Genomic DNA, 26,444 nt, shown 5'->3' with positions numbered 1-26,444 from the left:
GTGCATTTCCTACAAACGGAGCCTCTCTGCACAATCTAATGGGCGCTGCGGAACTGGATAACTGGCACAGTGATCTCCAGACAGAAGTCATGGTTTGGCAGTAGGTGATCTGTTTCTGCATGTAGGTGTCACAGGACAGGGTCAATGGATCAATTTCCGTATCTTGAATTTAGCACTGTTGATGGTCCTGAATTACTGCTCGTTTCTGTTGCACTTTCTCAAGGAGTATCTGTATTTCTCTCTCACTGGCTTTCCAGGAGGCCTTGACCATTTAAAATCCTTTTGAGTGTGTGCCCTGTATTCACTCTTTAGAAGCACATGGGAAAGCTCCTTCAGCTCTGACTCATTGTGAGGACTGTACAATTGCATCCCAACTGCCTACTCTACTTATCTACTGCATTATTTCTGTGAAAGCAAAAGCCCTGCGTGGAACAGATGCTTGGAATGGTATTGGGATCCAATTACTGCACTTTTCCAATCTTACATCTATTGTCTAAACTTGGAGCAGGCATATTTTTACTCCTCGGTGACACTATATAAAGAGACAATTGGCATTGTGTTGCTGGCTGGCTAGTTGGCACAGGAGGGGCAGAAGGATCAGCAGCACCATGGTAGGATTTACTTTTTCCCATGCCTGTCTTGCTTTCTCTCTTTCTTTTTCTTGTCCTTTCTTCTTTCCTTTCTGTAACTTTAGCCCCTTTCCTTTCTTTTCAACTTGATCATTCTAGCAGGAGCAAGGATAATAGTGCCAGACCCTCACCAAATCCCAAACTGAAACAGAATCACATTCAGATGGAGGAGACAGGCAGGGCCAGGGATGAGCTGTGAACCCCAGAGCACTATTTTGTACAGATTAATAAATGCACTCGATGTGGATGTAGTCTGGACACAATCCTGCCAAGGTGGCATGGATTTGCTAAGTGGGGGAAGAGTTCACCAGGAGTCTGTTTCCCAGCCTAGTTCCATAGTGGGGACTAGGGCAGCAATTAATGTTATTGCTGGTGCTGATTAGCCCCAAGGTATATGGTCTGCTGCAAGGAGAGTGCCCTGTGAATACATTGCCATTGACATATGGAGGGGAGAGGTAAGGATAACTACAGAAATTGTTGTGTCCCTACTCCACCTCACACTGTCATAGCCTCACTTAAGGCATCTTGCTTTGTACTAGCATGTTGACCCTAGGACCTTTTACAGGGGAACCTCTGCATGACTGGCTCAGCCCATGTGGTTTCAAAGATCAAGGGCAGAGTTTTAATCTAAGATACAGTCTGAGTATCTGGCTCTGGATTCCCGCGGGCAATTTCATGGGAGTTGTTACAGTATTATTAAAAAAGAGCTGGAGGTCTTGGCTCTGCTTCTTTCTGTTCACCCTTTTCCTGCATTCTTTCAGACTCTATCTGTGTAGTATTTCCCAACGGTGTCCTAAGGTTGTGAATTATTTGGATGTGGAGAACACCAGAGAGGGAACTCTGCTTGAAATCCCTTTGTAAACCATTGTTCAAATTCTGGCTCTCTTTAAGCCGGTGATAAGTGTGGCGCAGTCCATGTTCTGAACAGGATCAAACGATACTTGAAACAACTTCTAAAAATCATGCTGAAAACCAGGTTGTAGTCTCAGCTTGTTCAGGGCTAATATAAAAATTTGGGCTCTGCAATTACACACCTCACCAGCAACTAAACCATGGTCACCAGTGGTCTAGAGGAGATCATATCTGTCCTGCGTTTTCCTTCTTGGGCCTTGGGTATATAAACTGTACTTTGACTTTGCTAGAACCTAAGCCAGCTATTCATCCAGTGACTTGTGTTGGGTCTTGGGGTTTTTCTTTTTTGCCTCTCTGGGTTATTTTTCTCTCTCCATTATTTGGTGAAATGACTCCTTTCCCACAATCCCCTGCAACTCTGGAATAATTAGGGCAAGTCTTTCTGTAGCCAAATTGCGCAATGCAGTATATCTCCGAACGTAGTAAAATATTCTACTCTGTCTCCAAAATCCCAGCTCTACCGTCGGTGGTAGTTCTTTTCACTGTGTCTTTTGTTTTGGGAAAGCATCTTCTGAGGTACCTTATAGTGCAGGGAAACATGAAACAGATTTAAAATGGAAAGAAAAAAATAGCCTTAATGAAAGAAAGCTGAGAATATCTTTACATAAGGAAGTGATCATTTTTTATTAATCAGAGGGAAATGTATATGTAATTATGCTAGATGAACTCTGTGGGGAAGGTTTTTTTTCCTCTTTATGATGTCTTAAGGGATTTATAAATATTACAGAGGTTTTATAGCATCATAATATTTCAGATGTTCAGTAAAGCTACTTTCAAAGGATTAGTGCAGACAAAGCAGCATAGTAAAAAATAATTACAAGTCAGCCAGTGCTACTAGGATCTGACATACAAGGCTGAAGAGAATGAGAATGGCAGGGTTCAGCGAGATAATTTTTCTAACAAGAGGCAGACCACACAAGTGCTGCAGGATGGAGCGCTGAGAACGGTGTGTCTGTGGCTCTCAGTTAATTCCCGGGAATTTCAGGAAAGTTGGGTCTGCGATGTCTCTACATGCATGGTGCTGATGGAGAGAGAGAGAAGGGGAGGGGGAGGCCTTTTTCATATTCCAACAACATTCCTGCGTTTATTCAGTTCAGTGACACCTTGTAGCAGATTCGGTATGCTGAAGGGAATCGTGGACCCAAAAATAGATTGCATTCTGATCAAATGTGTTTTGCAGCCTGCCAGACTGTCTGGAATGTACCACCTGTACTAAAATATACTGACCTCGATAGAGCATTGCTGATTTACACTGCCAGCTGGGGAATCTAGCCCGTTGCGTTACTATGGAAATGTGTATGCACGTGTGTGTTTGTATGTAGGGCATTTTGCACGGGTCCATTAGTATATGTTTAAGAGGAGGTCATGTATGTGCCCGAGAGTGTCCTGTGTGGCTATGTTAGGGAATGAGACTGTGCAGAGCATTTTGGAGCTATAGAGTTTGAACAGACTGTGGTAGGGTGAATACTGTGGGTTTATAAGTATGTGGAAATGCTGGAAACCAGTGCACTCTTGGGGGGCATGAGAGAGAGACAAATTATTGCAGTTTAAGGGACTTTGTGTGGGGACAAGAGAGAGTGTATTAGAGGATGGAGTTTAAGGGGCTTTAGGATATAGAAGGGATAAAGGATATGGAGGGAGGCTGGGACTGTGCGTAAAATGGTGATTGAGGATGAGAAGGGAAGGATTTTCTTCTGAGTACAAAGAGGGTAATAAAAAAAATCTGTGTTTCTCTGTTGTGATAGTGTAGGTTTTTAATTGTATTGTTGGAGGCTGCTGCCTGTTTGGAATGCAGATTGTGCGCTTCGAGCAGTTGGTGCTGCTTAGTCCTCTGGATTGGTCACTGCAAGGCAGGCACTTTGATGGGTCATAAGCTCCTCACTTGCCTTTGAAAGGATCCAGACTGTGCTAAGAGAAAAGTGACTTGCCCATTCCTCGGCTTCTTGGTACACTTGCAAAATAAATGATCTAAGCAAAGCAGAGCAACCTCAGCACTGTACCTCCCCAGCCCTGTAGACCATACATCTCAGTTTAGCCAGGACAGTCCTGGATTTTGTAGGTTGGTGCTGGCCGGTTAGTGAAAGGTTCTGGAAACAGAGGCAGAGGTAGGTGAGCAGGGCTGTGCGGCGCAATCCAAAGGGGAGGCAGAGCAGCATGGTGTGTCAGGCAGGTGCGTGTGCAAGTACCGGTGCTGCTGTGTGGGAGCAAGGTGGGCGGACTGGAGCAGTGCCCAACCCATCCTGCTCCCTGCCTGCAAGCACAGCTCAGGAGAAGCTGGGTCAGGCATGCACCATGCAGCCCTGCCCCCCAGCCAGACTGTGCCCCCTGCCCACCTGCCTCTGCCTGCAGCAGCACCATTGATATGGGGGGGGGGGGGGGGGCAGTGTCCCAGATTTCCTTAAAAGTAATATGGTCACCCTATGTAGAAACCCTGTGGATGAGCATGGCATTCTATTCAAAAGTTGGATTCAAAGTTTACCAGAAGTTTGCGGGGCTGAGAGGGTCAAGTCTATGAGCCCAGTTCAGGCAAATAGCACATAGAAAATGCTAACCATCCTGCAAGAGCTGAAGGGGCAGCTCTTACCTTGAGGTGGCTTCATAAAGTGGAGGCCTAAGCAGAAGTACGGTGGCAGAACAATTAATGTGTCTCATATTCAAGCTTCTGGCACAATAAGAGTCCCACTTTCAACTTGTGTTGATAGCTTCCCTCAGTCAACCCAGCTGCACATGGATTCCCAGTCATTCGGACAGTGCGGATTCAAAGGTGGCCAGTTGTGATGCTAGCCACATTGCTCCCTTGTGGGCTGCAGACACAGGTGTGCCTTACCTACATGAGCCTGATGGGCTGCTAGGTATGGGAGGACCTTTGACTCTGATGGGCCTGAGCTTCCAAGGCAACAGGGAGTCAGGCTTTCATGTCACACATCCCGTAGGCTAAATTCTTCTACTATTTGCTTTTTGAAGCCACTGCATAAGTGATGTTCCAAAGGTGGGGAGAAGGAAGGGGGTATCCTTTCTTTAACCAGTAAAAGACCTAGGAAATTGGATTATTTTTTTTCCTCATCAGCATTTATCTTACATTATCAAGAACATCAATATTTGTGGTCCCTGTATTAGCTGAAATACCCCCTTGGAAAACCAAGAGTAGTGGATCTAGAACTTTAAAGGGGTTGGAGTACTTCCTGTTCAATCCTTAACAGAAATAGCAATTTTAACCCTAGTGTTAGGTTGATTAGAACTTAATGAAAACAGGGAGCTTTAAACAAGCTGAATTAAGGTCTTCTCAAATAATCCAGTGACACTTCCTTGGTATCTCTGATATCATAAACCTATTATGGCTCCAGTGTGCTGTAAAGTTTATCAGGGTAGACATGGTGTGACTATCTTAAAGTTAAAAACCTGATACTGCAAACCCCATCCCGCAACCCATGTAGATGCAAACTCGGTCCTTACTCCCTTTTTTTGTAGGTCACCTTTAAAGCAGACAAAATTCTCGCACAGCTCCCCCTCCCCTCCACACACATGCACATGCTGAATGCATCTCTGTTCTTACCTTGCACCCACAGAGGCAGAGGCGACTCTGACTCATTGTTTCTGTCTCTCTGTGTCAGCATACTAGCCTTGTTCTCTCAGACTCCCTGACCCTACCAGACAGGAGAAATGTAAGGAATCCTAGTGAAGGAAACACAACTCACAGCAAGCCCTTGGCTAAGCTGAGCTGTCTCTAGGCCAGGTTTTGTTATGTTCCGGTTTTATTTAAAAACTTCTAAGAAAAATAAGAAAAAGGCCCTTAGAAACTCAAGCCAACTAAGAGAGCACTAGTACTTGTGATATAATCACGTGATGTGTGGATTCGCTTTCAAAGGGTACTGTTGTGTTCTTCACATTGGGATGATTAATATACCCAGGCTGGAAAATTAATAGACCTGTTCAGTCACTGCAACATTCCTCCACATATTTTGCTGTCAGAGGCCTTGGTATCTTAGCAGAGCGGTGCCACAGATGCCCAAAGCTCTTCAGATTCTTATCTATCATTTTTCATCTTTTGATCTCAAAGCACTTAACAAAGGTAGGTTGACAGTGTTACCAACTTTTGCAGGTGGGGAAACTGAGGCAGAGAGAGGGGGAAGGGACTGGGAGAGGGATGTGGAGAGCCCAGGAAGCTGATGAGAATCCTTTGAACAGTAGATCCAACAGACTGAATTTAGAACTAATGATGGAAAGTCATTCCCGTATGACAGCTGCTCGGGGCCTGAGTGAAATATTTTGGTGGGCTCCATCCAATTCCACAAGTGACCACATCATAAAAGGTTTTGGAACCCATGCCTCGAGTATCATCAGAAGAGCTAAAGATAGAATGGGCCACATTGCTGGAGGTCAGGCTTGAAGCCTATTGAGAGTTTGCTGAGACAGGGTGACATGGCCCAGGTGCAGGCAAATAGGCTTTATTTTAACAGTACTGCTACACTCACTCACCTCATTTAAAGAAGCCATGTGCTGATCTTCTTCTGTCTGTCCATCATATCTCTTGGCTTTTCCAGATTATCTCATTCAACTGCATCTCCTGGTTCAACACCCTCCTGTGCTCATGCTCTGGGACCTCTGTAGAGGGACCCCACCAGAATTTGCCATGGAAAGCCTAATACACACTTTACTCAGGGCTTTGAGCATTAGGATGCTGGTGTGGTAATTCTAGCCCCTCCTTTTTATTGTAGTGCTAACCTTTGAGACATAAATTAGTTGCAAGAGAGAAGCATGAATCAGATTAAATAAAAAAGTCATAAATGAACTAAACATCTGGCCTTCTCTATATGGAGCAGAGATGGCTAATGGTGGTCTATAAATGGGATCACTATTAGTCATCTCTGCTAAGCCTCAAAGTCCAAACAGAGCCATCTAATAGCGCTGCCAAAAATTCAGAGAGCAACCATAACTATACCCCTCACACTACAATCATTTCCTTCTAGATAGATGGTCAGTACTTTCCAATGATACTTTGCAGATTGGATATATTGTTAAGAAGCGGGGTTGTCCCTAGCATTTCCATTCTATCTGGAAATGCCAAAGTCCACCAGGCATCTCATACTGTATGGAAATGCTGCCTATTTCAGCTCAAAATAACACTTATTTCATGTGTAGGAGGAGGAAACAGTTTGTTTTCCAAAATCAATATTTCTACATTCATTAAACATTCCATTTGTTCACATCTCTTTCTGTGCTTTGGGTGGCAATTTATCCTTATTTTTCCCCAGACCTTTCCATCTCTCTTTCCATAGTTCTGCAGTGAAGCTTTCTCCATTAGTTGATCAGGGTTTTGGAGGCAAGTTTAGAATGTGTGCATGTGGGGGAAGGTATGCCACAGCCCTAATTTTTGAACCCAGCAGAATGGCTGAATGCCAAAATCTGCAGTGGCAAGTTAAGCTGATTGAACAGTTCATATTTCCAGTAGAAATGGATGGAAAAATGTTCTTGCCCAGATACAATTCCCCGGTTGTCTGACCTGAATTGAATTTGAACCTAGTTTGGGTGAGAGGTGAAAAGTGAGGAGTTGCCTGCTGTGTCACACTGAATGGCCCAAACAGATCAGAATTTCTCTTCAGTTACCATTATGTAAAATGCAAACAGAAGAGTAGTGATGAGCAAATTTAAAACTAAGGGTAGCCCGATAGTTAGGGCTCTAGTCTGGTATACAGGATCCCTGGATTCAGCTCCTCTGTGACATTCTGCATGACTTTGGCCAAGTTACATAGGCCCAGATTTTAAAGGCATCTAACTCCCATGGATTTCTATAGAAGTTCAGACTCCTAAATAGGACCTATGTGCCTAAATGCCTTTGCGGGTGTCTTTCTGTTTGTTTAGCTATTAAACAGAACAGTTGGAACTTTTCCTTTGGCATCTCTAAACCAACGACGTTGGGTGCCAGGCCGGGTATGACAGGGAATAGATCACTCTAGATCACTGGTGCCTAACTGTCTGGCCCTGCAGGATCCCACACAGGGTTGGCACATGGGGTTGGACCTTAATATCCAGATCCACCCACAGGCCAGCCCTATACCAACCCAGTCTTGGCATGCATTAGCCTGATTCTGTGCACCCCAATCCAGCCCTGCACCAGTCTGATGTGGCCCTGTACCAGCCCAGTCCTGCCATATGCCAGCCCAACCCTGCGCACCCAGATCCAGCTGCACACTGACCCATTGTGACTCCATGCTGGCCTCCTTTGGCTGCATGCAGCCCCCACACCAGCCTGATCCAGCCTGGCCCAATTCTGTCCACCTGGAAAATCGATTCACTCAGTGATGGTCCATACAGGTCAGGCATCTAGTCTTCTCTGAGAAAGTAGGAAAGGGCTTGTTTTCCTTTCATAGTTCCATATTAAAATCCTCACACATGGCTTAATTTGGAGCCTGACTACCTGCCCATGCAGGGCAATAAGGTAGAATAAGGAGCTCCCTCACTGGCTGCTTGCATTATCTGAACAATTCATTGGGGCAAGAAAACCTCCTTGGTAGAAATTCATCCTATGCTTCATAACTGTAGCATCATTTTTCTGCACTTGTATGCTTGTTATACAACTGCCTTGATAAGAAAACCAAGGGAGAAAATAAAACCTGATACAATCCTCTTGTGCTGCTATTGCCTGTTGTAAAAGAAGCATTCAGTGACTTACCTGGATGTTCAGCACGTGAGTTATTATATATGTGATCTTTCCATTTGTTTTATAGGCTCCAAAAAAGGCAAAGAAGAAGACAGAAGGAGGTGGCTCCAATGTATTCTCCATGTTTGATCAAACACAGATTCAGGAGTTTAAAGAGGTATGTTCCGCTATGCAGCCTGCTATCACTGTTAATTAACAACATAGGTTTAGTTTGTAATCATTAGTCTATTCTCCATCTGCTCTGATAAAAGACAGTTATTTTCTGACTTATACCAATGGTTTTGGCTGGTAAATTAGTTGGCGTGTGAGGTTTTATAAATTCTCTCTTTCTTCCCTTCTTTCTCTTGTATCAAGCTCTACATGTTCTACATTATTTACAAACCTCCAAAGCTCAATACAAAATAAAACAAATTACCATCTAATTCACTGGATACTTATTCAGGAAAGCACTTGTATACATGCTTACGCCTAGTCCTATTCCAGAGATCATTTGTGCATGTGCTCAACTTCACAGATGTGTTTTAGTGTTGTCTGGAATAGGGGTGTTTTCTTGAACTGGGGCCTTAATTAACAGACTGTTCCATAATAGCAATCGAAAATGCCTCTCTGTGTCCTTATACCACAAACCAGAAACCAAAACTCCCTGAAACCCTGAACTTACTTCTTTCTTAATACCTACAAAAGAATACAATTTAACCAGAGGGCTCTGTCAAAATAAGTTGTGTATTAATCAGATATTGCCGATTCCTTTGTCATTTACCTGTGTAGAATTTAAATCAACGGGCATAAGAAATGAATGAATAAAATGTTGGTCAGTTTATTCTTTTTCTGCTCATTCATGAGTGTGTCGCCATTTCCTCAGATATATTTGTCAGTATAATTATTCTTTTTTGTTAACTCTGTTTTTGCCCTTTGAGCTGTCTTTGCTAATTGTGGTTGGTTCGCTAAGCTACACTACATTGTTTCTTTAAACACTCAGGGCTGTTAATATATGCAGTTTAGTTTTTTGCATGATGTTTTAAAATTCACTTTCTTTGAGGAGTCACACTACTAGAACTCAAAACATGAATAACTCTTAAAAACCTACCATGAAGTTTGTGAATGTGACCAAAGAAAATTCATGGACATTGTTGACTTCTTAATGGGAAGTTCCTAGCAGTTCTTCTAGCTCTCTTTGGCACCACAACAAACTTCCAGTTTTCTTTTCTCTGAGGGTGACTGCTAGGGCCATGACCCCATAAACAAAAGCTGGTAAAAATGCCACTTTCATGAACTATCTTAAGTAAAAATCAAATCTTGATGAGACTTAGTCATCCACTAGAAGTAAGCCCATGAACAGGAGTGAAAACAGTGTGGAGGGGTTAGATTTAACTTTAGGGGTAAGTGGGAGCACAATTCAAATATTAAGAAATTTGCAAATAATCACATGGACAAACTGCAGCTTGGGCATATTGAAATATCATACAAAACTGAACTCTGATTGTATAAACCTGTGATGTTAAAACCAGATCATGTAAGGGGTTGTACCCCACAGAGCAGGAGAGCACAAATCATGCAAGTTATAGGAAGTGAACATAGTACCTTTCATTATAATCCATGTGTGGCATTAAGCAAGATGACGTCTGGTGATGGCAAAGATACACTGTTATGATGGGCATGATAGATAGGTGTGTATATATATCGATATATATATCTCTATATATAGATATATAGAGTAATCTCTCTCTCTCTCTCTCTATATATATATATATAGATCTATATATAGAGAGAGAGAGTGAGATTACTGGTTCTATTAATATTCCACATAGTAATTCCCAGGAAGTACTTTGCAAATTGGAAGAAACTTTTAAACTGTGACCATTGTAGGTAGGTAGGTAGGTAGGTGGGTGGGTAGATAAAGAGGGCAGGGGTTAGAGTTCAGAAATAGCGTATTGGCTGAAAACTACAAAACAACAAATGTATTTTCCACACAGTGTCGAGTCTTGCCTGACGGGAGGTATTTTAAGGTCAACCCTCTGAGGTCGCACAGAGAACAATTAGACCACAGCCTGAAGGACACTGCATGTTGGAAAGGGCAACAAACCTTGGTTAAATAAATAGCACAATGGAATCTAGATTTCTGGATTTTCTTACTCGACTGTCATGTCTTTCTTCTCCTCCCCCATATGAAGTTTCATTCTAAGGCCCTGCAAAACTTGATCTTTCCTCACAGTAATTAATTCCTCAACACTGTTATAGCTGAAAAGTGCAATGAGATATAGACAGGGACACAAATCCCACAGTGGGGACTGTGGCTCGAGCCTCCATTATCCAAGCTTTCATGGGTTAAGGCTCGAATGGTAGCTGACAGCATTGGCCTCAGCCCAACTACACGCTGTGCTGAGTGTTAATTTAGTAAGGAGAAGTTTGGGTGAGTTTAATTAAGCCTCTTGCCAAGATACATCAATGTGTTGAAAGTAAGTAATGCACAATATTGCTGTATGGTGTGTATTAAAAAGGGAAAGTTAAATATTCCCCATCAAAGTGTGACTAGAATGTCACATCGTTGGATTTCTGGGATTGCCTCGCTGTTGGACAATAGTAACATAATGCCCTTGTTTCCCTTCAATAGGCTTTTACCATCATGGATCAGAACAGAGATGGCTTTATTGACAAAGCAGACCTGAGAGATACGTTTGCAGCACTAGGTAAAATAAATAAGTAACCAAAAGGCATCTAAATGCAATTTCAAGCAAATAGGGGAGGATTATATTAAAATTAGAGCTGGGTGAATCGTAAGATATGCATGAAGCTAAGAGAGCCAAAGGGAAAACCTGCCAAACCTGCTCATTTTGATCCTCCTTCTCCATGGCTGCTAGCTGCTCTCTTGGCTATTTCCCTCCAGCTTGGAAGCACTGAGCAGCCTCCATTGAGAAGCAAGAGAGGGCCGTTGTGGGGATTCATTGGTGGGTGTTATGGAGTGGCTCAGCTAGCATCCTCTCCAAAGGGACTGATCTTTCCCTTCAGCCCACCCAAGTAGAGGTCTGTGCCAGGCGTGTCTGATTCGTATTTGTCTCTGCGTTTCCCAAGCAGCACCTTTTTCATCTAGGAGTCATGTCATATCTACCAATTAATGTTCCTGTCATGGACCATCTGCCAGCCCTCCCACACCAAAGTGGGAGCTTCATGCGAGGGTTCATGCCTCCATGCTCTGAGCCAGGCTGGAATGTGCATGTCATGAGGTTAAGAAAGGCCCCTTCCATGCTGTAAGTAACAGCACGTCAGAAGCCCTACAGCATTGGGCAGCAGAAATATGATTTTCCCAGGCAATGAAAGGGCAGAACGCTCAGACCTGTAGCCGCTTCTCAGTTGAAGTGTTGGAGACTTCAGCAGAAGTATAGGTGCTTGGGCTTTGGCCATTGGCATCTCCTAAAGAGGAGTGTGATAACAATGTTTAGTATTCCTTGAGGTGGAATCAGACTGCAGAAGGGTCTGAACAAAGAGCAGCAACTCCCCAGATCTTCGTAATGACAATGAGGTTTGGAAAGTTTGACCTTTGCCTATTGTTAGCCTGAAATATTTATTTCTTAAGGTCAAATTCTGATCTCCTTATTGATGCAGAAAGAACCTCCCCGTCTCCCCCAAAATCATTGAGAATGGGCATATAGGAAGGTGCTCCTCAGGCTCGGGTCCTTAGAATCCGACCACTAGTCAATAGCTTGCAGAACGGAGAGGAACAGCCAGGGTTATCATGGGGATTTTGCCATTCTTGGTGTAAAATGAAAACCATCTCAGTCTGGGTAATATTGCAAAAGGCTCAAGGGTGAAATCCTGGCCCCGCTGCAATTAATTGGAGTTGGGGCATTTGATTTAAATGGGGCCAGTGTTTCATCTGAGTTGAAAATGTGTCTGCTGAAATGACCCCCTGTTTTGGCCACCAGTGGCCTTTTATTTTTCCCTCCAATTCCTTCTTCCACCCTTTAATCCTGTACCCAACTCTCTCTCTGGTTTAGGAACCTCACCCTGTCTTTTCAAGTTGTGTCTTGCCATGTTATTCACAATGTTGCACTGAACCCTGAGGACCACTGTGGGAGGACCTGAGTGGGAATGACATTTTGAAAGAAATGTGTTATGACAATCTCTGCTACTGCAGGTCGCTTGAATGTCAAGAATGAAGAGCTAGAAGATATGGTGAAGGAGGCACCAGGCCCCATTAACTTCACTGTCTTCCTTACCATGTTTGGTGAAAAACTGAAAGGTGAGTTCTTTGGGGTGTTTGGAAGATATCTAACAATAAATCTCATGACTGCAATATCTCATCAGCTTGCAATCATTAATTAACCAATCTTTAGAACACCCCTATGAGATAGGGAGGAATTTTCTCCGTCTGCAGACCTGGAACTGAGCCACAGAGATGTTAAAGACAAGTCTGCACTAGGGGTAGGCAACCCCCTGGCATGCATGCCAGAGTGTGGCATGCAAAGGCATTTTGCTTGGCATGCATACCTCAGGGCAGACAGCAGGGGAGCCACGCAGGGGCTGCTTCTTGTTGTGGCAGTGCAGCCCCAGCTCCTTCCCTGCTGTGCTCCTTGAGCTGTGTGTACACCTGCTGCTGGCGATGTGCTGGGTTGGAGCTCCATGGTGTGCCCCAGTGTAGCCGCTTGCAGCCTCCCTGATGCCTGCTATGAGCAGCCTGGGCTCCATGGCAGATGGCAGAGGCCTGCCCAGAGCCTGGGCCGTCTGTGGCAGGCAGCCAGGAGAATGTAAGTGGCTACACCAGGGTCCACAGAGACCCAGCCCAGCTTGTTGCTGGCAGTGGGCACACATGCACCTCAGGGCAGACAGCAGGGAAGGGGCCAGGGCTGCACTTCCACAACAAGAATCAGGCCCCTCATGGCTCCCTCACCATCCGCCCCTGGCACTCCAACATCTTACAAGTCGAGGTTGGCAGTCTGCCCAAAAACGTTGCTGATCCTTGGTCTACACTGTAATATTGGTGTACCTATTATTGCTTTAAATTCGCTAGCTTGACACCTGATACCAGTGGGTCCACGGCAGCAAGGAACTCAGTGTAGCCTGGGTATTTCTTCAGGGTCCGGGGCAGGTTTTGCAGCCCATGCTAACCTCCAGCTAGCGGGTTTAAAGCAACCTGAGGCATGCCTACATGAAGTACAATTATACCTCTGGATTGCAGGGTAGACAAAGGCTATGCAACTTATCTTATGTGACACAGTGAATCAGTGGTAGAGCTAAAAACTGAATGCCAGAATATCTTAGCTATGTGACCGTGCTTCATTTTCTCTGTGGCTTAATGACCAGTAACCAAGCCTAAGGCTGACAGACATCAATGGAAGGTTTGCCACTGACTTCATCAGAACAAAGACTTGGCTCAGCCATAGGTTTCTAATTGGAAGTCAGAAATGTAGTTTTGTCTCTTACATTGTATTGCATGCAGAAGAGAGCCTATGGCAAAGATGGTGTCTCCCCAAGAGAAAGTATTGCCCTTTAGATCCAAATAATTCTGTTTGTTCTCTCCTTCCTGTTCCACTATCCAAGCACCTTCTAGAAAAGATTGTGACTCGATGCACACTTATTCATTCTCTGTCTCCATCTTTTCCTGTGCACAGAAAAATTATATGGGGATTTTTAAAAAGTCAGATTTTATGTTTATTTTAAAACTGCTGTATTAATGAGTTTTTATTAGTGAAGAAAATCTCAAAGAAGGGCTTCTTGTACTTGGAATGCAAAGTGGTGAAGTCTAAGACTGGCAGTTAGGAAAACTAGTAATATCTGTTAAGATAGTATCTATCTATCTATCTATCTATCTATCTGCAAACAGTCTCAAAAACATGTCATGCTTGAAAAGTTGGTAAGTATTACTTGGAGGGAAAAAAGGATGGATGAGGCAGTAGAGTAGGAGTCAGGGGACATCTGTCTGCCTATTGTATCTGTCAAAGTGGTACCTTTGTATTTGCCACTCTTGGTGCCATTTTGCACTCTCCTGTGTTGGCAAGACCTTAGAAGGTAAAACTCAGCCTCGTTCATAGTGGTTTTTCTGGGGCACACTGGGTATTTTGATTCATCCTTCTGGAGTGCACTAGTGTAGCCGGGGCTGCCCATTCATGATGTCTGTGATCACACAGAGCATGGCAAAACGCCCCTCTTCCTATTTCCTTTTCTCCCCTCTGCTTCACACAATCGCTGATGCCTGGTGGGATTTGAGTCCTGCCAACTGTGTGGCATGAAAATGGAGCCAGCACAGGAAGGTAAATGGGTGAAGCATGCCCCTCTTGTCTGCAGGTTTACTGTTGGCTATTAGCAGGAGAGCTTTTTTTTTTCCATTTGTGGAAGGGAAAATCACAGCTGTGCTTGTCATGCCCTTCTGGTTGGGTTTGTCATGCAAAATAAGCAGAGCCAAAAGACTGCACATTCCCAATCAAAACTAATTGGGATGAAGAGTCTTTGTAGTGCAATTATAAAGGGAGAAAGGGCTGGAGGAAGTGGATATGGCAATTTTGCAACACTTTTTATTAGCTAAGTACCACTCAGAGAGTTTGGTGAAAGGTGCTTTCTAAGTAAAATTTGTTGTGCTATAATTGATTTCTGTCATAAAGGGGAAGCTGGGATTTTTGAGACAAGCTTTAGCTTTGTATATTGATATTATGATGCCAGATGAACAGCTAACAAAACTCAGTTTATGTTAATGCCAACCACATGGAGCTGTTTCTACAGGGAGTCAGAATAATACAATTTGTACAGAAAACAGAGATGCCGCACATCAAAGAAACCACTTTATTTACCAGCTAATCAATAAAGAATGCCTGCTGCATTGCTTCTCTTCAAAGCCAAAGTCCAAGGATACGACAGAGTAGAAAATGTAGAACAAAAAAAAAAAAATCCCCCACACAGTGGTGACTGCTTAAGATGCAACCCCCTCCTTGGAGCTGTGAGAAGTTTTGCCACATGGGACAATCAAAACACTCATTATCTTGAGCACGTAATCACTATTGTTTGAAATGAACATCCAGAAATTGGTAGAAGAATACGCATGTCCAGTGGTGGAAAGGCTTAGGAAAAGACCCACTGGTCCTTAGATCATTAAACACTCTAGTTGTTCTGATGCTGCACCTCCATGTATTAAAAGTTCTTTTGAAATTTTTGAAGAAAACAAACCTCTCTGGGGGTGGTCTAGAGGCATGATTAATACATAGAACAAGCAGCCGAGAAACAGAATCCCTAGGTTCTAATCCTGCTTCTGTCTCTGTCATGTTGTGTGACAGTGACAGTGACATTGCTACTCACAGAAACTATTATCAGCTACAGACAGAAGAGCAGCTCCCCATTGTAACTCATGGTGCTTTGCAGGAAGCACTGTGAGTTACAATGATCTCTGGGACCCAAGAGAAGTTTGTTGTTGGGTCCTGGGGTTGGGGAATCCACCTTCTGTTTAAAGCAGCTGCAAGCCTGCAGCTACTCTCCCCTAGCAATGCCCCTCCCCTCCTTGCAGCCCTGGCACTGCTTTCAGAATGGGAGGGGGAAAGGGAGGGAAGGGATCTTGTTCTGGGAGTTCCCCAGCTGGTGCTGGAGGGCGGGGTGGGTGGATTGGAGGCCCCCTGCCCCCACTCCCCCATGTCCAGCACTAGCTGAAAACCCCTAGTTCATTCTGTAGCATCTTCATCTGAACCCTCAGGCGATGAGGGTTCAAATTTTTTTAGGATCAGGACCTGTTAGGTATTCTTCAGCCGTGCACTTCTGTTTGGTCATGGCTATAAAACACTTTCAGGGGCTAGATTGGGCAAAAATTGTCACTTCTGTCTGTGCCTTCAGTTATACTTTGAAGACTCAAAGCCTTTGTGATTCAGTTCGGTTGTTTGTAAAACAGATTCCTTATTATTACTATTTAGAATGACTTGTACTGTGGTGTCACTCAGGGTCTCAACCAGGGAGCAGGGCCCATTGTGCTCAGTGCTATGCATACACGCAGTGAAAAAGAATTCCTGACCCAAAATGCTTTCAGTCTCAGTAGATGAGACAGAACAACAGTGTGGGAGGGTAAGGGATATTATTTCTATTTCACAGATGGGGACTGAGGGGCTGAGAGACTAAGGGCATGCCTACACTGCTTCTGGAGAAGTTGAGGAACACCACGTTCTACCCTTTTGCCCCTATTCAGCTCATGCCAGACCCTAGAAATGCAGCAGTGGCTCAGTGCATCCCTAAGCTTTACCCAGAACCTCTCCAGCTCTCTGTCTTTTAAGTGTTGCTTGGCTTGTTCTCTGGCCAAGTAAACTGTGCTAAGGCAGCTGCACTGTCTAATTTCTGGCTCTGGTGCATGCTAAGAGGGAGCGAGTAGGCGGGAGGAGGGGGAGGTGGGGCAGAGTGCTTCCATTTGGTGCTCTTGGATTCACCTTGGGGACAATGTGGACAGACCATAAATGACTTGTTCAAGGTCAAGCAGAAAGTCTTTCGCTGATCTTAGAACCAAGACCAAATCTCCTAGATCCTGGTCTTGTGCCTTGATGCTCCTCCTCCTGTAAGTCATGCATATCTACTCCTCAGCCATGTAGGTGTGAGATGTAGGGTGCTTTGAGATCCTCCAAGGGAAGCACTCTACAGAACGTAAGTGCAAATCACTATTATACATTGATCATCTTGTTTCCATTGTATTACATTGACATTTTGGTTTTGTGACTAGCTCCATTTCCTTTTGTGAGGGAAATAACCTCTTCCCTATATAGTGAGGAATAAGAAACATCAAAAAGTGTTTTTACAAGAAACGTACAGTACAAGATTAAAGGAACCCAGTCGGGGAAACAGTTTGTTATATTTTCATTTCTGAAAGCCACTAATCCTCTGGGTACTGATATTGGAGACCAGTTCCTGGAAGTTTTCTCTCCTGCAGACACAGAATAGATATGAGCTATTATTTTTAAGCTTCTGAACATTGAACTATTCACCTTCATTGTTTATCTGACATGACAAATGCTGCCGACTCAAGAAACCTTTGTCTTCCAGCCTACAACTGCAGAGTTCTCCATTTTTTCCTGTGTTTTTAAATTAATGCAATTATTTAACAAATTTTAGGTAGCTACACAAACACACACATGGACGACTAAATTATATTTAATTTATTTTTAGGCACAGACCCAGAAGAGACCATTCTGAATGCTTTTAAGATTTTTGACCCAGAAGGAAAAGGCCACATAAAGGCAGACTAGTAAGTTTATTTCAAATCCTTTTTTTTTAATAATTGCACTGCTTAAAGGAAAGTTTAAAGGCATGTGAAGTACTATATTTTGTAGCATCTGAAGAGGCAAAGAAGCTGGCAGGCAGAAAAGTGTGTAGCTTTGTAAGGCAGAGTCAAAAGACTAAACTATTGTATACTTGTACTTGCAGCCCCCCCAAAAAGAGATGTTATTGTCTTTGGACATCTCAGAAGGGAACGGAAATATAATCACATGCAGGCCATTAGATAGCCTTTTTTCAAGGTCTGGATATAAATCAACACATGACTCTTTGTAGATTAACTCCACATGTAAAATTAAAATGAATGTCTGGTGCCTAACTCCCAGAAAGGTCTTGACTTGAAGGGGGAGGCTAGTTCTCTTTTAAAAATAGAGGGATCAGTCTAATTAATAAAGGGAGATGGCTGTAGAGAAAGGAAGTTTCCTTGTTAAATGTTTACCATTCGAACCCTCGGCTCCTAAATGATGATTTGCTCTAGCTTTCCTGGTCCCCAGTGGATACAGTGGAAGCCTAATCAAATATTATTACTATTAGTATTTTTATTATTAGAAACACAGCTTCCAAAACTGAGCTTTATATATAAAGATGTAGGGTCCGATTCTCATTTGCACTGTGGCTGCTTTACACCAATGTAAGAGCTTTCAAGTAGCTGTTAATTATACACACTTAATAGCCCATTTATGCAGCGAGAATGATAAAAAGGAGCATTAGGGTAAATGAGAATCAGATTCAAGAAGTGACTGATTTTGTATGAGAGGAAATAGTTAAGGAGCTCTGACCTGGGACTTCAATTGGGGCACATGCAGGAAGAAGTTAGGCATATGCTTACCTATCTTGATGAATCAGGACCTAGATATTCACTTTACAGCAGACAGTTCAAATACCTTTTACAACACCCACCTTATAAAAAGTACTTACTGCTCAAGAACCCATGTGCTATAAAGTTATATGTGCATCAAGGCTGAAGTTGGTTCTGGGGCAGAGGGAGCAGTACAGTTACCTGGGACACAAGCTGGTCAGCTGCCCCTGTTGCTTTGCAGTATGCAATGCTGCTGGTGGCAGGTCAAATCAAGCACCCCAAACTAAACTAAAAGGTAACTCTGCTACTGCATCAAGGGATTCTTTAAATTCTGTCATAATATGAGTGATCTGCAAGTAGTTTATGACATTACCAGACTCTGTGCTGTCTGTGTTTAGTCTGTAACAGGTTTCTGAATTATAATTGGTATCATTGATGGAGTGTAGAAGAAAGTTTAAAAAATTAAGTTAATATAGAAAGTCTCCTTCCATTACTATGACATATTGCTATCATACTGGAACTTGGGGCATCAAAGCCTTGTACTAAGTCAGTGGTCCTCAACTTTTTTAGGCTCAAGGCAAGTCTCTGTGACCTTTGCAAATTAAGCGGCACACTTTTTCAAAAACTAATTCATTTATTATGATGCTTACCTCTTTGCAGAGGGGCTGGACAGTGGGAGCAGGGGAGTATCAAGAAAGGGAGACCCTTATCTACTTATCTCCTCATACTCCCTGGGGCAGGCTTCAAAGGATCTCACAGCACCCCAGGGTGCCCCAGCATCCTGATTGAGAATCACTGTACTAAGTAATGTAAAAATAAAGTAAGAGACAATCCTCTCCACAGTCAGAAGAAAAACAGGAGTTAACAGCCCTCATGCTTGTTTCTAGGCTAATATTACCCAGACAACTTTGGAACAGCTCTCTGCTGGGCTATAAGAGAGAGCTATCAGAAGTGACTAAAAATCAGAGTATAATTTATCCTGTTGCCGATAGGCTGGATCACCCAGTAGTGAAATCATAACCATGAAACGCAACTTTCATATGACACCAGGACCATGTAATGTTCCATTTCCCTCCGCTGTCTCTAACAATGCATTGAATACAGAATCTGCATTTCACCAACTGGTGCCCAGTCCCACGTTGTTTGGCTGTGGCAAGGTCTCAGTGAAGCCCGTTGGAGGCTGAGCTGAATTAGAATCGCATTCCAAGATGTAGAAGAGAGCACAAAATGTTTGGTTTTCTCCATTGATGCAAAAGGTCAACCTTCCCTCCCCCCCAACTGCATGGCTAGCATCAGACAGTTGTTTTAGTTCATCACCACAGCAGAGCATTATATTTACTTATTAGACCCGAGGGTAATGTTGATCATTACAGAACAAACCATTAAATCAATTCTGTGAATGTCTTTGAGGTTTAACTTCTATTCATATGCTTCCAAGTTTTAGACATTAGAAGATTTCGCAATATTTTTTACAGTGGCTCATCCAGCCATAGTCAATATGAGATTTAATGTTAATAAATAATCTCTCTCCATATAAAACATACTAGAATGGATCCCCCCCCAAACCAGCCACGTTAACCTTATAATCAGAATTTATTTTTATGCTCATAGCGGCTAAATCCATCTGGGGATTTTTATGTCCTTTCCTCCTGCGTGTTTTCACCTCTTGTCTGGAAATGACTCACTTCATCCATCCAACAGCAATTGGGATGGAGTCTTCTAACCTTTCCAAAAGCTCCAGGAGTTTGCAACTGACTTCCAAATTCTATGACCAATTTTGTTTCTCCACATCTTTATACCACACACACACACACACTCCCTCCTATACAATGATGTCAAAGAAAGAAAATACTTGGGGGGCCAGATCATCAGTTGGAGTAAACTGGCACAGCTTTTGGAAAAGTCAGATGACTCAGTCTCAAATGCCATTCATTGGATAAGTGAGTCAGGCCAATATCAACTGCCTCCAATACTGAAGTCAAGAAATCTTTGTTGATTTGCACCAACTGAAGATCTGGCCCTAGGTCAAATTTATTTTGGCCCTTTAGCAATTCAGTTGGCTAAACTGGTGATGTTCCCACAACCGTGATACAGAGCAGCACTCACATAAACTGTTTTTCCCCAGACTTCATTGTGTGAGGGGCAATCTCTGTTAAGAATCAAATTGCCCTATGGATTTCCAAGGTAGTTTTCTGAAATTATTTGAAAATCAAAGCAGCAACCAAAATATTTTTAATACTAGAAGCAGTTGATATTGGCCGGGACAAATACCATCTCATGTCCCACATCAAGGCAAATGGGGACTGGTTTCTGTAAAGTTGCCAGAAGGCTTTGATTTTTATTTTATTTTATTTCAGAAATAAATAGTATGCAAAGCAAAAAAGAAAGAAAAAAAAAAGAAAGAAAAAGAAAAGAAAAAAAACGAAAAAAACCGAAAAAAAAACTGCATGGCTTCTAGTTTTGGAAATTGTGAGTGCTCATTTCCCTATAAAATAAATAACGGAAAATGTGGATAGGTCCTTAACTCAGTCCGTCTTCCTTGTGAGTGTGCCACAGCTTGCCGGGCGATGCATCAAAAGATTATAATTAGACATTTGATCTTTTTTTCTTTCCAAAAACACTTTAACTGTGTGAAAAGAAGACACACAGCACCTAGATCTACTAATTCAAGCCTGTGCAAAATGAAGTTTCTTTGTGATTCTTGACACAAGTATTTTAAGCGCTTCTTTCCATTCATCAAGCTCTTTGGTTTCCTATTTACATTTCGCTAATGCTATTTGTTCTAGACCATATATATCTGATAATCAATTTATTTATATGAGAACTATTTTGCTAGTTCATGCAACAGCAGATCATTTGTAAATTCCACTTCAAAACTATGACAACTTAACAAATGATCTGGTTAAGACAAAAACAGCAATGTGATTACTAGTAATGAAGAAAGTTTTCATCTGCCTTTGCTAAATAAAGGGCATGGGAAAAGAACCGGAAATATATTGTAATGTAACTAAAGCTGTATCTAAGAGTGGAAAATATTTCTAGAACAATCTTGTGTGAACATTTTCACTATTTTGTTCCCTTGTTAGGTCCCAGCTGTTATCCAGAAACTTCATTTCTCACTTATGTTTCCATATGTGGGGACTTAACACCAAGGACATACATACTCAGAAGTGTACATCCTTCTTATTCAAAATGGGCTATGCCTAGACAGCAGATTTCTACAGGCATACTGATATTAGCCCGAGGTATGAGGAGGTTAGCTGTGGTCTAGCTTGTTTCACTCATGGCAGGGTTGTTTTACCATAGAAGGATCAGAGGTGATCGTTTTACTATACTGGTGCAAAGTGCAGGTTTGCTGGTAGTGCAGGTTCCAGACTTAAGATGCTTGGCCAGTTTTTGTATGTCAGTAAAGCAGTTCTCATGCAGATAGATTTCTACAGTAAAGACATTCTGATTTGTTTTAAAAAGATTTTACTTTTAAACTAATGACACTAATGACACTAATTTTGCTTTTAAACTAGTGACACTAATGACACTTTAAAGAGCCCCACCTGCCCCCAACCAGAGGGTGACCATATGTCCTGGCTTGCCTGGGACAGTCCCAGATTTCATAGGGTGTCCCAATATCCTGGCTGGTTGGTGAAAATGGAAACAAAAATCCTGGATTGGTGCTAACCCACCCAAACTGTCCACCCTGCTCCTCTTGAGCAGTGGCTGGAGGTGGGGGGCGGGCTAGCCTGGGTACCACTTATCTTGCCTGGGGCAGGGATCGGCCAGGGCAGGGCAGAGGGAGAGCGCTGCTGTGAGGGTGGGCTGCGCGCGCGTGTGTGTGTGTGTGTGTGTGTGTGTGTGTGTGTGTGTGTGTGTGTGTGTGTGTGGTGTCCTGGGCAAACTTGTATTTTGGTGCCCTTTGGTGCTCTCCTGAGCAGTGTCTGAGGTGGGGTGGGCTGGGCTGGGCATCACTCCTCCTGCCTGGGGCAGGGATCAGCAGGGGAGTAATGTCCCAGATTTCCTTAAAAATAACATGGTCACCCTACCCAACCACCAAACTGTCCATTTTCAAAAAATACAAAGCGGAACGGAAATCTTTTTATAATAGGTGTTTCAAAAAGTTTACATATATCTGATCGTAACCCACACCTATTAGCTTGTAATCTATTTTATATAGATTTAGTATTTTCTAACAGGGCATAATTATTTTTGGTAAGAACAACAAAAAGACCCACCTTAAATTACTACTCTCCTACTTTAAAAAATGTGGGAAAAGATTAAATGTGGAAACAATCTGTCCATGTCAACACACCAAAAAATGGGACTATTTTCACTAAACCAGAATAGTTGAAGTGGCAAATCCACCATAGTGTAGAAGCCGTCCCTGGCATGCCACCATCTTACAAGTTGAGGTTGCCAGTGTTTTTGGCACTCTGTCCAAAAACGTTGCCCACCCCTGCACTAAGGTGTAGCCACTCTAAGCTATGCTTTAGTGTAAACACCCCACCTGGCCCCCCTCTCCCAGTGATCTGGATCAGGCCCATTGCCTCTCCCCCTCCACCCTCCCCAGCACCCCTGATGCCTGCTCTTTGCCCCCCCCTACCCCTTGCACTGTCTGTCCTGGGGGAGCAGGCAGAGAAGGGTTAACCTGCCCACCTTGCCACAGTCTGGAGCAGAGCAGCAGCCCAGCAGCTTTCCTGCCTGCTCCCCCCAGGACAGACACTGTGTAGCCACAAGGGAGGTGGGGAGGGGGAGCCCCAGGGGTGGGAGGAACTGGGGGAGCCTGGAGGGGAAGGGGGAAGCCAGAAATGGGAGTGGGGAGGTTTCTTACCTTTCAGTCCTCAGGGCCACTGCTGGCTGGAAGTGTGACTGCTCCAAGCTTGAGCTGACACTAACACTGATCAACATTTTGTGGCTCAGTGTAAGCTATAACAAGACCCTTTGATATGAAAGATTTCATCGTAGATACTGGTTCCTTTTGGTTTTCAATTCTCCAAATCTAGGAGTTTCAATAAATCGTGTGCCTACCTAACAAAGTTATCCCAACAGAAGAGCTGTAGGTATGGATAACAGCTGAGGTTCTGGACCAAAGAATGGTCTCTTTGACATTACTGTGTAGGAAGCACTCTGTACATGAGGTAAAAGTCTGTTAAATTTCAATAGCTCCACATCACATGAGTTTATTGCGAAATACAGCAGGACTTGTGCCTTTCACAATCTCCTCTCAGGAGGACTACCTGCAAATAAAAGGCTAGTGTGATGATGATTTTGAGTAGCCATTGGAGTTCTCTCTGATGTCCATTTTCTTATTTCATGCTCTCTTCCATCTTCAGACTTCACAGAAAATACTCTCTTTTTTGTTGTTTCTAAGTTATACATGCTTTTAAACACAAAGTACAACCTCATACTTTTACATTAAGATAGGCATGCAAAACTGAGTATTACAAATCTAGTGATAACCTTAAATCATTTCAAACCTTTACAAAATGCTACATGACATGGTAGAACCACTTGGTGACATTGATGGGGGCCCATTGTGAATCTCTTATAATATATATATGAGGACTAAACACCCTAATTTATGCAGCCACATGAGTTTTCTCCAATGCAGCTTCAGGAACAATTTTGGAGTCTGAATGTTCATGTGCTGTTATCACCAGTTAATCAGGTTATTTTATTTTATTTGAACAGCATCAAAGAAATGCTTATGACACAAGCAGACCGTTTCAGTAAAGAAGAGGTAAGTATGAATGAGAATTTCAATTTATCTCTAACTGCTGTTCAGTAAGAGACTTTTTGCCCCTTCTTGCATGTAAGAATATAGTTTGAATCTAACCTGATTGGATCAACTGTGGCAATTAGGAGCAATATAAATTGCTGCATCTGAAGAGCTTCTAAATCAGAATCAAGTACATTCCCTAGGTTTTCATGTGGGTGTCAGACCAGCCTGTATCCAGATGTTTTGGCCTGCTAGGAGCTTAGAAATAATTTATTGGGGTTCTGTTGGGCGTGGCGTTAGGTTATTTCTATGAGAGTTGCTTTGGTTGGAATTGGGAGTAATTTCTGAACTGATCTGCTTGGTTGTAGGGCAGTGATCTAGCTGATGTCATACTTTGCATGGGGTTGAGCCTGGGTTACGTGAACTGGTCTGCATTTAGACAGGAGTTTGTTAATTGAAAGGCAACGGTGGAATAGACTTCTCCGTGGATTTGCATTAGAGTTCTTTTGGTTCAGGGGGCTCCAATAGCAATGGGTTAACTAACAATGCCGTGACTCCTGCTTCAAGACTTAGTCAATGGAAAAACTTCCACAGTGGGCAATGGATGAAGCTGCAGAGCAGCTGAATTGGGTTAGAATTCATATGGAGATCAGTACAAGTTCCTGTCCTACAGGCCTGCATTTGCAATGCTTATTTCCTGTTTGTTTTGCAGGTCGGCCAGATGTTTGCTGCTTTTCCCCCAGATGTCTCTGGTAATCTTGATTATAAGAACCTCTGTTATGTTATCACCCATGGTGAGGAGAAGGACTAAAGGAGATGAGCCTCTCCTATGAAGAGACCTAACAGCTAACTTAGTTTGTGGCGCTTTTGTATGGAAGACAAAGGGCTAAACATTCAACATGTGAAGCCATGTGGGCATCAGAAGAGAACCAATAAAACAACTGAAATTAGATTAAAGTTATTTAATGCTCCTGTTTTTATAACAGCTGAAAATACTAATTTTGTGAGTTTTTTTTCCCCATCCTTTTTTTCCCTGTCCGTGGTTTGAAATGGAATTTTCTTGATGAACTGGTGCTTTCATGATTTATTGACAGTTCTAATGTTCACCAGATGGTCCATTGGGCACTGTGGTATTGCTTAACCTCTTGTCTTTTATATATTTGCTCCCTGAGCTAATTGAGAAATGCTCTAGCTTCCAGCATCAGAAAAAACATTTTGTAAATAGAATTCTGTTCCATTTCACAGCTCCTAACATCAAGTGTGTAAATAAAAAAAAAAACCATTTTCGTGAAAATGCAACATGCCTTCTTTGTCTTGGGGACTTGGTCAATCTTCTAAGTAATTGACCTATTTGCATTAGTAAAATAGAATAATGTCGTAACTTATTTTTCTTATTTTTAAATAGATGCAATTGGAAACAATCACAAGATGAATTGCTGCTTTCAGAGACACCTTTATTGTGTGAGGGAAAGTTCTTATGTAGCACTTTTCATCAATAGATCTCAAAGTACTTTACAAAGGAAACAGCTTTGTTACCCCATTTTAAAGATGAGGAAAGGGAGGGACAGAAAGGTCACTCAGTAGGTTAGTAGCAGAGCTGGGAACAGAAGCCACATCTTATGAGTTTCACTGAAATTCTGTGTTTCTAAGCCACACTCCCTTCTCATCATCATAACCCAAGTATAGTACATTTTATAAAACAGGTCACCATTTCTTATATTTAGATTTGTCAGAGCTGAATGTGTTCAATGCACACTGCAGTACTAAGCAAGCTTTTCTCTGCTGAGAAGTAGGAAGGATAGGACTACCAAAGAAAACCTGTGCTTGCAATCTTAAAGCAAATGAAAGTGGATTCTCTTTCCACCATATGTTGTTTTTTGGTGTGTTCATACCAGCAGTGAGTATAGATAACTATCCATCCGTTTCTATTTCTATCACAGTCTGTAAGAGTAAGGTTCAGGGGAGGGTCAGGTTCTGTTCCCACTTAAGGGACAGAACCTGTGCTTAATATTTCCTGGCATAGCTAAGTTAGCACGGGTGTGATATTTTTTTCTCACCCATAACTGACATATATATAGGCAACAGTTGATCCTCTGGATCATGATGTAGGCGTAAGAGGTCTAGTCAGGTGCCTGATGGATCCGCTTGTGACTAACAAACCCAATTCAATAACAACACAGCTTGCTACAAGTTTCATGGATCCATGTGGGGTTAGAGTTTGAGTCCAAGTTTACAGCACGATGCTTTCTTCTTTCTCGCTTTGCTTCCATCTCCTGAATCAAAGTCACTTCATCTGCACCCAGTGCCAGACGTTTCCTCCAGATTGGATGAGATTCTGTGCATTCCTCCAAGTTTTCTACGCTGATGTTGAATTACTTTAAACCTTTTTTGTACAAGTTGTGGTACCACCATAGAGGGTGGCCCTGCTTTCTAGAGCCATCTCATATCTTGCTATAAAAAATATTCTTGGGGATATGGTCTCCTCCCATTCTCCTGACGTAGCCGAGCCAT

The 26,444-nt window shown here is 42.8% G+C and overlaps 1 protein-coding gene across 1 annotated transcript; it reads left to right on the top strand.

Annotated features, from left to right (window-relative positions):
* Positions 1-457: 457 nt before the first annotated feature.
* Positions 458-25,229, top strand: LOC102386379 (myosin regulatory light chain 2B, cardiac muscle isoform). Its single transcript, XM_006035284.3, has 7 exons — positions 458-611; positions 8,267-8,356; positions 10,811-10,886; positions 12,332-12,436; positions 17,317-17,395; positions 23,906-23,954; positions 24,646-25,229. The coding sequence occupies exons 1-7, from the start codon at positions 609-611 to the stop codon at positions 24,742-24,744; spliced, it is 501 nt and encodes a 166-aa protein (XP_006035346.1). The 5' UTR covers positions 458-608; the 3' UTR covers positions 24,745-25,229.
* The last annotated feature ends 1,215 nt before the right edge of the window (positions 25,230-26,444 follow it).

Source organism: Alligator sinensis, unplaced genomic scaffold, assembly GCF_000455745.1.
Source record: "Alligator sinensis unplaced genomic scaffold, ASM45574v1 scaffold689_1, whole genome shotgun sequence".
NCBI lineage: Eukaryota > Metazoa > Chordata > Crocodylia > Alligatoridae > Alligator > Alligator sinensis.
This window is presented reverse-complemented; position numbering and strand designations above follow the sequence as displayed.